We start from the raw sequence: 13,524 nt of genomic DNA, 5'->3' as shown, positions 1-13,524 counted from the left end.
GCAATAAATTCAGGTATTATGAAAAGAACATCAGATTTTTGTTTGAGAAGATAAACCCAAGTAAATCTTGAGTGATCATCAACCAAAGTTAAAAAATATCTATGGTTAGAATGAGAAGTAATATGATAAGGGCCCCAAACATCACAATGTATAAGATCAAAACAATGAGAAGTAAAATTTGCATTATTTGGAAAGGGGAACCTTTTTTGTTTGGCTAAAGGGCAGATGTAACAAGGTTCATCATTATGTAGATTCTTAGTGTTACAATGCAAAGAATCTTGAAGTAAATCTAAGTATTTATTAGACAAATGGCCTAATCGCTTGTGCCATATTTCAGCAGAAGCAAAAGCATTGATAGAGACGGGTGTGGTATCCAAGATGTAGAGACCATTTTCCGAATCACCTTTGCCAATCATCCTCTTAGTGCGTGTTTCCTGTATGTAAAATTTATCAGTGAAGAACTTTATGATGTAATCATTATCCTTAGTTAGGCAACTAACAGATATGATGTTGAATTTGAAGTTAGGAACATACAATACATCATGAAGTATGAGATGATTATTAAGAGAAACATTACCACTTTTATACACCATGAGATGTTAATTATTTGGCAAAATTAGTTTGGTAGGGCAAACAGCATGTACATTTTGGAAAGAATTGATATCCGAACAAATGTGTCTAGTGGCACCCGAATCAATTATCCAAGAATTAGTTTTAGGCAAAGGAGAACAGTTTGTAAGAACCATACCTGACTTACCTGTTGATGTACCAGGATCGGCAGGAGGCAGATTGCTGGTTTGAGCAGCAAGAAGAGTTAACAGCTGCTGGTACTGAGTTGGAGTCAGCTGAGGTAATAAGGTGTTATTTTCACCTGTGTTGCTGGAACCGATTTCATTAGAAGTCTGTAGCTGGTTTGTTGCAGCTTCTTTGGGTTTATTATTTTTGTTGTACCCCGGTGGATAGCCGTGTATTTTGTAGCATTTTTTGATGGTGTGCCCATGCATATTGCAATGTTTGCAGAATGGTCTGCCTCGTTTTGGTGGCTGAGTTTTCGTTGGTTCAGATTTTCCCGAGGTTCTTTCTCTTTGAAAGGCAAAGGCTAAGTTGCCATTTGGATCTGCAGAAGTATTATGCCTTCCCCTTTGATTTTCTTCTTGTGAAACTAGATGAAAAACACGATTAATCTCAGGTAAAGGTTCCATCACAAGAATATTACCTCGCACTTGAGCATAAAGATCGGACAGCCCCATGAGGAAAGACATGATGTATTCCATAGTATAATGGTCTTGCAATTTCTTGACCCCTCCACATGAGCATCCATTGCAAGTACAACTTGGTCTGAAATTGGACAATTGCTCCCAAACAGTTTTGAGCTTTGTGAAATACATGCTCACTGTTTGATTCTCTTGCCTTAAGTTCATCAGATCTTTCCTGAGATTATAAATGTGAGCCCCATTTCTCTGTTGGAATCTAACCCTGAGGTCATTCCAAATTGCAGCAGCCGATTCATCATACAAAATACTAGATGAAATTTCTTTAGAAACCGAATTAATGATCCAAGAAATAACAATGTTATTGTTACGAATCCAGGCATTTAAAGAATATGATTGGATATAGAGGTTTAGAAATTGAACCGTTCAAGAAGCCCAATTTGTTTTTGACAGAAATGGCAAGTTCCATTGCTCTACTCCAAGCAACATAGTTATCCTGTCCAGTGAGTGGCTGAGACACCAAGACATTCCCAGGATTATCACCATGGTGCAAGAAGTACGGATCCGAAGGATCTTCAATTTGGTTTCTTGATCTTATCAGCTGCGTATTGACTCCTTCGTCAGCCATCAGACTTTGATTTTCGCCATCGTTGGTCTGATTCGAAGCTTGGTCTACCGCTGCTATGGTTTCTTGATCATTTGTCGACATGATCGAGGATGATAAAGGAGGATAGAAGAAATAGGGAAGTAGTAGTCAAAAGAGGAAGATGTCGATGAAGAATTCGGTGAAGAAACGAATTCTTCAATACAGACCTTTGATCGTCGACGGAGAAGAAAGATACACGGCAAGAGGACAAGAGAGGGTTTAGGATCGAAAGGAAGCATAGCTTCCTTGCTCTGATACCATATTGCGGATGAAAGAAAAACAAACTAAAAGTCTTATTGATTAAAAATGGTATGTACAAAGGGACATATATATATACAGTGGGAATAAGCTGTAATAGACAGCCAAGAAGCCAGGAACCCAAGTAACAAACATAACCAAAATAACTACCCTAACTGCCAACTAACATAACAGAATACCAATTAACTAGGAGCAGTAAACAGAGTAAAAATAGCAGAGTAGTGTAATTCTTGTTACACACACAATACATTATACATATTGTTAGAGATTTTATAATAATGGAAGAAAATCAAGATATTACAACTCTATTGCAATATAATACAAGGACCAACAAAGAGATTAAATAAATGTTACAACACATAATATATAATATATATACACTATATAAATATTATATATATATAAAAGGTAGAAGAGAAGATTACAACACATGTAATATAATATATGTATATATATAACAAGAGAATAATATATATAAACACTCACTCACAACTAGGGGTGGGCATCCGATCCAATCCAACCTTTTTTTCCTCATCCGATCCAATCCAATTAGTAATTGGATTTGGAAAATCATCATCCGATCCAATCCAATTAGACCTCAAAATCCAATCCAATCCAATCCAATTACTAATTGGATTAGATCGGTTTTTTAATTGGATATCCAATTACACACCTAAATTTTAATATTAGCTTAAAAATATAAAGAAAATTACGTAAAAACTAAGTATCACTTTTTATTTAAGTTTAATACTTCATAAATATACTATTCTTACAAGTGTATTGTAGCTAAAAGTTTTAAATAATTAAAATAATAACATTTCTATGTAATAAAATAGAACAAAACATCATGAAAATAAAGACACTAATAACAATCAAGTGTAACAAATTCAACATACAAAAAAATCTAATAAAAATATAATAAATATTTATTATATTTTTCATTATTTTTTATTATATAAATAATTTTTTGATATATAAATGTAATTGGATTGGATCGGTTTTTAATTGGATTTTGAGATTGACATCCAATAACCGATCCAATCCAATTAGAATCCAACTTTTAGCATCCAATCCAATCCAATTGTAATTGGATATCCAACTTTTTGTAATTGGATTGGATTGGATCGGTTCGGTTCAATTGGATTGGATTGGATGATGCCCACCCCTACTCACAACCTTGAGTGTAGATTAGTGGGGATCACCATGACTTGAACAAGGTATTACACCTTTGTCCAAAAGCTTATTTCCCATATCTTTAAGCACTAAGGGAACTCTCTAGGAAATAGCTTTGGGAATTATCAAGCCTTTTAGGGTTTTCTAGCAAATTGCTTTCTTGATTGAAAACTTCTCTTCCAAATGAGCACATTAGACTCCTTTATATAGTGTTTAGGATATCACCATTTGAAATTTAAATTCATAAGTTATAACCTCCATGGATGTTATGGACTCAATAAAGAGATGTAACTCATGCACATCATAACTCCTATAGTGTTATGAATTTCAAATTAAGATGTGTAACACCTTTTACACTCTTAATGTTGGTGATAATGGTGGAAGTTACTCATAGTAACAAGTAACTCTCCTATATGTTATAAAATAATGACAAATAATATAAATTGTCATATGTTACATATTATTAATTTATTACACATATTTAATCTATATATTATATTATTTAATAATAATATAACACATATATCCAGAGAAAAAAACATAAACTTGGGCACTAAGACATTCTAATGCTTCCTCCAGAGGCCTCTTCAAAATAGCCACAAGAATACTTTTCACATATTATCCAAAATTAATAAAATAAAATTAATTTGAGTCAAATATCTAACAATCTCCACCTTAACTCAAATTCTCTACTCACAACTCAAACCATCAATAAGAGTTATATATGCATTGAGTTCATACTTTTACTTGAGAACTTGTCTTCACATTCTTCAATTTTCACTGATATCTTTTTTCTTCAAATAACTTATAGCTGAAATTGGAGTTTCCTCCACCTTGTTAGATTCCTTTACTCTAACTGAATGTCTTTTGTGATTTGAATCCACCTTCACAACTCCACCTAAAATAGTCTTCCCGACTAATTAATAAAAAATTTGCTCTTTATTTTTACAATTACCAAGCAATCTTTCTTGATAGTTATTTCACCATCTTTTGCAAAATAGCCACAACCACGAGTATCCAAAGCTCCCAAAGAGATTAAGCTCCTCCTTAATATTAGAACATGTATCACATCAATTAATATTCTCACAATACCATCAAACATCTTAACCTTAACAATTCCTACTAGAACATCTTTAGAGCTAGAATCATAGTTTAAAATAGGATAACCATCATATGCCTTATAAGTGTCAAATCACTCCTTATATGGGCACATGAGGAATGAACAACGAGAATCCAAAATCTAAGAGAGAAAAATTTTCATCAACTATGACAGAGAGAACATCAGTCACATTCAAAACATTCACCAACAACATTTGTTGAATCTGATGTGTCTTCGCATTCTTGATTCCTCATTGCTTCAAGGTGTTTGGTCAACTCTTCACAATTTCGCCTAACATGTGCTTTTTTGGAACAATAGTTGAACTCCACTTGCCTCCAAGAGCGTGAATGAGACTGATTATCTCTTCTGTTATCATATCTTTATCTCAATGTACTCCTACCATGACTTGATTCTGACACTGTCACAAGAGATTGATAAATATGAGACATACCACTTGGTTACTTGATCATATTATCTGTCTCCAAAAGAGTAAAGCAGTCTTTCCAACTAAAAGTGTAGTCATTAGTGTCTCATATGATTTTGCTAATGAAGCCAAAAAATAATAATTTTATCTTCTTCATCAAATTTGACCTCTACACTTAGCAATTGAGTTATGAACTTATTAAATCTATTTATATGATCCCTACAATCATCTCCTTCAATCATTTTCAACTCATATAACTGCTTCTTTAAATATAATCTATTGTTAATTAAGAATTTTGACATATAAAATTTTTCTAACTTTTTCCATTACTCAAATAGAAATGTTTCATTTCATACACTATACTTTTATTCAAAATTCAAACTTAAATGAATAGTAATTATCGCTTTTTGCCTGTAACTCCTCACAATCTTCATCAGTCATACACTCATGCTTTTTTTCCTACAATGCCTTTTGGAGTTCTTGTTGTACCAACACGTCTTTTACTATGCTCTGTAATAAACTAAAATTGTTATTCCCATTAAAAATAAACTCGATCTCAAATATTTTGGAAGATACCATCTTCGATATTTTCAGTGTAGATCTGAACCTTGGCTCTGATATACCACTTGTTGAGAAAATTGATAAACTTCAAGCGCAGTAAAATAATAAAAAAAATGAAGCAAAGTAATTTTACTCCGTCTTTTAAAACTACTACACACAAAAAGAGATATATTTTACTTATCAATTCAAAATTACATATAATCTCTATCTCAATCTCTCCACCAAAATTCCAATACACCCTCTACTTCTTCCTCACTCTCACCACACAACAAACTCACACTCACTTCTCTTTTCACAACTTTTTTTCTCCACACACACCACACTTCTTCTCTCACATACAACACACATATATATATATAGAAAAAAATATATATATATAAACTTGGGCACATATTAATTATCCAAAATTAATAAAATAAAATAAATTAGAATTAAATATTTAACAATTCTAACATATTAATTAATACTACACCAATGTTACATTATTAAATTTCTTCAAAAAGAAAAAGAAGAGAACATATTAGAATGGACACATTTTCAAGATTTGTTATAGTTAATAGGCACTACTAGGGAAAAAAAAAAACCCTTTTAAGTTCATCAACAATGGACTAGATAAAAAGACATAGAAAGAGTTATTTTTTGCTACCTAAAAATTAGAAAAACCACATATAGGGCATTAGTTCGTGTGGAAAAGTGAAAATTAATTACATATTTATGGGATTTTCTTTTTATCTTTCAAAAAGTTGAATTTTCTTTTAATTAAATTTTATATGGTCTTTTTAAAAATTTAATTTTTTATGAGATTTTTTCACTTTAGTTTTTATACTATATGTTTAGTTTTTTTTCCTTCAAGAAATCAGTTTCTCAATATTTATGAATGCATAATAGTAACTTGATTCTTTTTTTGGTGATATAAGTGTATTTTATTTGTGTTGTTTTTCAATTGATTTTTTATTTAATTATTTTAGGAATTGGTTCTTGATTTAATTAATTCAAGAAATCGTTTGTTTTTCCTTGTAACTTGTTTTTGTGGGTTAGTCTTAATTTAGTTACTTTATGTAATCAGTTCTTTGTATCATATTTTTCATTTAGCTAATACATGTAACTAGTTTTTGTATTTTTCTTTATTTAACCAGTTTTTTGTTTTAATTTATCCTTTAATTATTTAGTATTTTTCATTTCAGTTTTTACTTTATTGTATTAAATAACTAGTTTGTGTGTTTAATTATTGGCTTTTTTTAACATAAGTTAGTTTTAAGTTTCAGATTTTGATTTTGTTATTTTAGATGACTGGTTTTTGTATATTAGTTTTTATTTTGGTTGTTTTACAGAACTAATTTTTTTTGTCTCTGATAACGTACGTCCAACTTCAATATCTAATTCTGCTGATTTTTCAGTAGCGATGACAGCTCCGGTGATTTTTCTAGCCATGATGATAATGTTGATGACTTTTTCAACAACAATGTCAAATTCATATGACTTTTTCAGGAACAATAACAACTCCAACGATTTTTCTAACTATATTTATTCTTAGAAATCTTGTTAACATTATTTTTGATATCTTGTTTGGATTTCCACACTACAAGAATTATAGTCTTTAGCGGCGGCCATATTAGCGGCGGAGCTCCTCCGCCGCTAATAATGGTCGTATTAGCGGCGGAGGCCATGTGTGGCCGCTATTGGGGGGCTGAATTATTTTTTTAAAAAAAAAAATTATTAGCGGCGGGCTCTCCGCCGCTAATGCCCACCGCTAATAGTAATAGCGGCGGGGTCCGCCGCTAATATCCCGCCGCTAAAGAGTGGGCGGGAAAATTCCCGCCCGTTACATTTAAATGTATTAGCGGCGGGGTATTAGCGGCGGACCCCGCCGCTAATAGTAGTTTGTTTTTTAAAAAAAAATAAAATTAATTAATTATTATTAGCGGCGGGGTCCGCCGCTAATACCCCGCCGCTAATAGGCCTATAAAAACCCCATCAGCCCCAACTTTACCATTTTTCTTTTCTTCTTCAAAAATCAAAAAATCAAACCCTAATCCCCTTTCAAACCCCACTCCGACCACTCCCAAACTATCTACCCCACTCCGAACCGTCAGCCCCCACCGCCTCCGCCTCCGCCACCGCCCACCGCCTCTGCTCGTATTTTGGTGACAATCGCACACTGCCCTTCAATACAGGTATTCATCTAAACTTTTTTATTTTTATTTGTGTTTGAATTTTTTTTTGGATTGGTTGTGATTTATTGTTACTGTGGTATGTATATTGGTTTTTTTTTTATTTTGTGTTAGAAGAGTATAATATTGTTGATTGTAGTATATATATAATATAATGTGTGTATATAGATATATAATTCATTGGGGTATATATATAAATTTTGTGTATTAGTTTGCTAAAAAAAAAATATATAATAATGATAATTTTGACAATAATTGGTTATATATTACACTGCTATAATTTTCGGGTATATATATTACACTGCTATAATTTTTTTCTTATTTTTAGAAAAAGGAACATTTTGGTCATGAACATAATTGGTTAATTTTGACGAAAATTGATAAAAAATAAGTATTATATATTATTTTGTGTATATATATAAGATTTAGGTATTATATAATATCATACGTGTATATATATTATATATGAGTATTTATTACTAAAAATAGTTTATATATATAATTTATTAACTGTTCATATAACATATATATATAATATAATGTGTATTTATACATATATATTTATACATATATATTTTATTAGGGTATAATGTAATGTGTATATTTATACATATAATACAATGTGTATTTATACATATATATTTTATTAGGGTATATATATATTATTTTGTATATATATAAGATTTAGGTATTATATAATATAATATGTGTATTGTTTGTATATTATATATAATAATGTTACTTTTGTTTATGTAAGTGTATATTATATATATATATATTATTTTGGTAATATTATATATGCTAAAAGATTATATTTTGTATAGTTTATATAAATATTTTATTAATGTTTTTTTTTTTTTACTTTTTAATTTATTTTGTGGAATTGTATGTATTTGTTATTGTTTATTTGTTGTTGTTATATTATAATTTTTATTTGATGTAATTAAGTTTGTTTGGTATGTTAAATATGTAATAATATCTTAATATAGTGAGAATAGTGAAAAAATTATCAAATATAATTTTAGGTTGTAAGTTTTGAAATTTGTTATTTTTTAAATAAAGAAAAATGAAAAGAATGAAAAAAATAAAAAAGTATAATATAACATAATAATATAAATACTAAAAATTAAAAAATTATATAAAATGAATTTTTTAATTTTAATATAAATTGTAATTAAATTAATAACTTTTATGTTTGGTTTTTAGAAAAAACTTGTTAATGGAATTTTATGTTGTGATAATTTTATTATTATTAAAAATTGAGATTAATAATAGAATTAAAAAATTATAATTTAATATTAATTATATTTTATAAAAATAAACATTTAATTTTTTAAATTAAATACAAAAAAATAAACTTTTAATTTTATAAATTTAATAAAAAAAATAAACTTTTAATTTTATAAATTAAATAAAAAAAAATCAAATTTGAATTTTATAAAATAAATAAAAAATTAGTTTAAATTATAATAAATTATATAAATTTTTAAATAATATATTTTTTAAAAAAATTAATAATTTGTAAAAAGAAATTTTTTATTTTTTTTAATTTAAAGCAATTGGCAATTAAATGTATAAATTTTTTTAAAATTAATTATTTAAATCTAGAAACTAAATTTTGTAAATTTTTAGTAAATTGTTTAAAAAAAATAATTATTTAAATGTAGAAACTAAATTTATTACTTTTTTTATATAAATGAATAAATAACATAAAAATTTTAATGAATAAAATTTTTATTTAAATGTGTGTAATTCATAAAATATTCATAAAATTTTATTAATGTTGAAAAGAATATCTCAATACTATGGTATATTTACAAATATATACCATAGCTTTGTTATATTTCTTAACACTTTACAAATCATTCAAATTTGTAACACTTTAATTGTCGCCTAAATTGTAGATGGCGAATATCGATAAATCTTGGACCAAAATCAAAAATCGTGGTTGTCATGAATTTTGGAATGGTCTACAAGCCTTTTTAGCAATGGCATCAGAACACAAGGATTGTGATGGAAGAATTCGATGTCCTTGTGTAAGATGTATAAATAGTAGGTTTGAAAAAATAGATAGGGTTAGAGCACACGTATTTGATCGAGGTTTCATGCAAGGATATGAGAAGTGGATTTATCACGGCGAGCCTGAGGATGTTGTCGATGATGTAGCAGTTGCCGATGTTGAATCAGATGATGAAATGATTCCTATTTTATAAGACTTCTTTCCCTCGACAACTGAGGAACCACAAGGAGAAGATGAACAACCAACCACAAACCCACAATTTGATGACTTATTTGAGGAAATTGAAGCTGAATTGTATCCCGGTTGTGATTGGATTTCATCTCTTAACTTTTTAGCAAAGCTATTGCATTTAAAAGTTAGGGGAAAAATTCCTAATAACATCTTTGAAGAATTATTGAAGCTTTTAAAGTTTGCGTTTCCGAAGGAAAATAATATTCCATCAACTTACTACGAGGCAAAAAAGAGATTGAAGAAATTAGGCTTGGGTTATGATAATATCGATGTCTGTTTGTACAATTGTTGCTTATTTTATAAGGAGAATGCATCCAAGGAGGCTTGTCCAGTTTGCGGAACTAGTCGTTGGGTTACTTCCGAGAACTAGAAAGGAAAAAAAGTTCCTTCCAAAGTCATGCGATACTTTCCGTTGACACCTCGACTTAAAAGATTATATAGTTCGAGGATTACTGCGAAAAGCATGATATGACATCATACTGGAAAATCAAAAGATGATGGGGTGTTGCGACATCCGGTCGATGGTTTAGCTTGGAAAGACTTTGATGCAAAACATCCCGAGTTTGCAAGGGACCCAAGAAATGTTCGACTTGGGTTAGCTGCTGATGGATTTAATCCATTTGGCAACATGAGTCTTGCATACAGCATGTGGCCAGTGGTGTTGGCTAACTATAATCTACCACCTTGGTTATGTATGAAAGATAATTATTTTTTGCTATCTACCCTAATTCCTGGTGCAAAATCTCCAGGTAAAGACATGGATATATTTTTAAGACCTTTGGTGGATGAATTAAAGGAGTTGTGGAATAATGGAGTAGCAACGAGAGATAGTTCGACCAACTCGATGTTCACCATGCGTGCTGCGCTTTTATGGACAGTGAATGATTTTCCTGCTCGCAGTAGCTTGTCTGGGTGGAGTGGTCAAGGTTATAAAGCTTGCCCTACTTGTAATAAAGACACGACGTCCATTCGAGTGATCGGGAAGACATCATATGTTGGTCATCGAAGGTTCTTGCCAAGTAATCATGCAATGAGAAGGGATACTCGATTTGATGGTAAAGTTGAAAGAAGACCTCCTCCAAGACGATTTACTTGTGAAGAAATATTATCACAAGTTAATGCTCTCGAACCCCAAATTCCCGGACATCATGAAAATTTTGGGGGCGTGAAACGTAGAAGAGTTGCAGAAAATTATAATTGGAGGAAAAAAAGTATTTTCTACGAGTTGGAGTATTGGAGCACGAATATTTTAAAACACAACATTGATGTCATGCATGTTGAGAAGAATGTGTGTGATAGTCTCCTAGGTATCATCTTGGATAATGATAAATCAAAGGACACAACCAATGCGCGCCATGATTTAAAGAAGATGGGTATTAGGGAATCGTTGTGGATTTATGAAGATGGGAATGGGAGGCTAATGAAACCTCATGCTCCTTATGTTTTGACTCGTGAGAAAAGACAACTTTTTTGTCAGTTTGTTAAAGGAATAAAGTTTCCCGATGGCTTCTGTTCAAATTTAAAGAGCAAAGTTTCTCCAGATGAGTCTAACATTATTGGGTTAAAATCCCACGATTGTCATGTCATTATGCAGCGAGTACTAGCGGTTGGTGTCCGTAAATTTCTACCTCGTGACACTGCAACAACTATTACTCACCGTGTAATTTTTTCGACAGTTATGCTCTAGAACTCTAAATGTAAAAGATATGGAGGATGCTCAAAATAATTTAATTCTGTTATTGTGCAAGATGGAATTGATTTTTCCTCCAGCTTTTTTTGACATAATGATACACTTGGTATTGCATTTGCCTGAAGAAGCGATATTGGGTGGCCCGGTCTTTATGAGATGGATGTATCCTTTTGAAAGGTACATGAAAAAATTGAAGAATTATGTGGGTAATAAGGCACGTCCTGAAGGGTCAATTGCAGAAGGTTATGTTGCTGATGAGGCAGTAACCTTTTGTTCAATGTACTTTAAAGGGTGTGAAACAAGATTTAATCGACTTGATCGAAATGAAGATGCACCTTCTGTTTGTCGCTATCTCTCAGTTTTTAATTCTCAATCTCGTCCTTTAACTAGCGGACTTATCAAGCCTCTTGATCATATCAGTCGTGAAAAAGCTGAGTGGTACATTCTTCAAAATTCTCCTGAAATCCAAGCTTACTTAGAGTAAGTTTGTTACATTTTTATAAATTATTTTATTAAATTTTTAGTTTTTATTTTCTATCTCCCTCTATTGTATCTTGACATTATCATACTTCACAGTGAACATTTGGACAAGATCAGGCATGAATATCCTAATGGTAATCACGATGTCTTGCATAGGCAAACTTTCCGTCCGTGGTTTCATAAGAAGGTATAACGACAAAATTGTAAAGTTTTAATTCAATCATTTATATTCCTCTCATATTAATACATTTTATGTATTTAGATATATGAGTTGCACAAGCTTGGAACTTTACAAAATGGTGATGAGTTACTCGCTCTCGCTTCCGGGTCCGATTACTTAGCAACATTTTACGAAGGTTGTGTAGTGAATGGTGTTCGGTTTATTGCATCAAAGCGAGACCAAAAGCGGAAGACACAAAATAGTGGTGTTACTGTTGCTGGAACTGAAGGGTTTAATTATTACGGCACACTTGAAGATGTAATCACTATATCTTATACTGGTGCATATACAGTGTCATTGTTTGAATGTAAATGGTATAACACTAATCCATTAAGAAAGAAGACAATCACTGAAAATAATATAACTAGTATAAATACTCGTGGACATTGGTATCAAGATGAACCCTACATCCTTGCTAACCAGGCGAAGCAAGTTTTCTATCTTGAAGATCCACTCAGAGGTCGCGATTGGAAGGTTGTTGAAGATATTAGCCATCGACAAATTTGGGACATTACTGACAACGAAGATGAGACTGATGTAAATGTTGTTAGTGATTCTAACTCTGCCAATTTTGTGTTGACGGTTGATCTTGGAGAGTTGATTATGCAATCGAATGAACCTCCAGTAATTGTTGAATCGTCCGATCAGTTAGTGGATTCTGAGATACAGAATAATGAACTTGATGAAAATTATGTTGCTGAAGAAGTAGATGATTTACTAGTTAACATGTGGAGGATGAAAATGTAAACTTAGTGAATGATGGAAATGATAGTGATTCTTCAGTGTAACTTTTATTTTGTAAACATTTGTTATTAAAATTTTTTACAATTAAAGGACTATTTAATTTCTTTCGCGTTAACATTTGTGTGATATTTCAATTATGTGTTTCACATTTGTGAATTCTTACATTTTTTTCCGTCTTCAAAGTAAAGTAAAATGTCAGCTACGTTAGCGACATACCACGGTGGGTACCGTCGTCTTGCGAAGCAGGTTTTCATATTTTTTTCAAATCTACAATTGTTCTGAATATAAATAGTAAATGTATGATTTACTAATAAAATTATTTTTCCCTCGAATATTTATAGTTCCACATCCGGTCAGAAAGGGTCGTGGGGTTGCCGCAAACGCTAATCTCGAAAAAAAAAGGAGAGATGCTGGTAAGCCCTTGCCGGTGGAGGTAGATCTTGAAACAGGCAAAGTTGTTGGCGCTGAAGCAAGCAATTATGTTCGATTTCTTGGCCAACAAGTAAGCATGTTGTGCCCGGGTGGTCATCTAAATTTTTCTGATGTACCCCAACAATACAAGGATCAAGTGCTCAATCGAATTAGAGTGAGTGACT

The 13,524-nt window shown here is 31.3% G+C and overlaps 1 protein-coding gene across 1 annotated transcript; it reads left to right on the top strand.

The window, feature by feature from the left end:
- The first annotated feature begins 11,578 nt into the window (after positions 1–11,578).
- LOC115699975 (uncharacterized) lies at positions 11,579–12,931 on the top strand. The gene is made up of 3 exons (XM_030627520.2): positions 11,579–11,964; positions 12,061–12,151; positions 12,227–12,931. Exons 1-3 carry the CDS (start codon positions 11,579–11,581, stop codon positions 12,929–12,931), a joined length of 1,182 nt encoding a protein of 393 aa, XP_030483380.2.
- The last annotated feature ends 593 nt before the right edge of the window (positions 12,932–13,524 follow it).

The sequence above is a fragment of the Cannabis sativa genome, chromosome 8, assembly GCF_029168945.1.
Source record: "Cannabis sativa cultivar Pink pepper isolate KNU-18-1 chromosome 8, ASM2916894v1, whole genome shotgun sequence".
NCBI lineage: Eukaryota > Viridiplantae > Streptophyta > Magnoliopsida > Rosales > Cannabaceae > Cannabis > Cannabis sativa.
The sequence above is the reverse complement of the archived record's forward strand: the minus strand, read 5'-3'. Positions and strand labels throughout refer to the sequence as shown.

What these genes read in the sequence shown, in the direction of transcription:
- LOC115699975 (XM_030627520.2), top strand. Translation starts at nt 11,579, where the DNA reads ATGATACACTTGGTATTGCATTTGCCTGAAGAAGCGATATTGGGTGGC. An exon ending in GAAATCCAAGCTTACTTAGA is followed by an intron (nt 11,965 to 12,060) that starts GTAAGTTTGTTA and finishes CATACTTCACAG; the next exon opens with TGAACATTTGGACAAGATCA. An exon ending in GTCCGTGGTTTCATAAGAAG is followed by an intron (nt 12,152 to 12,226) that starts GTATAACGACAA and finishes TTATGTATTTAG; the next exon opens with ATATATGAGTTGCACAAGCT.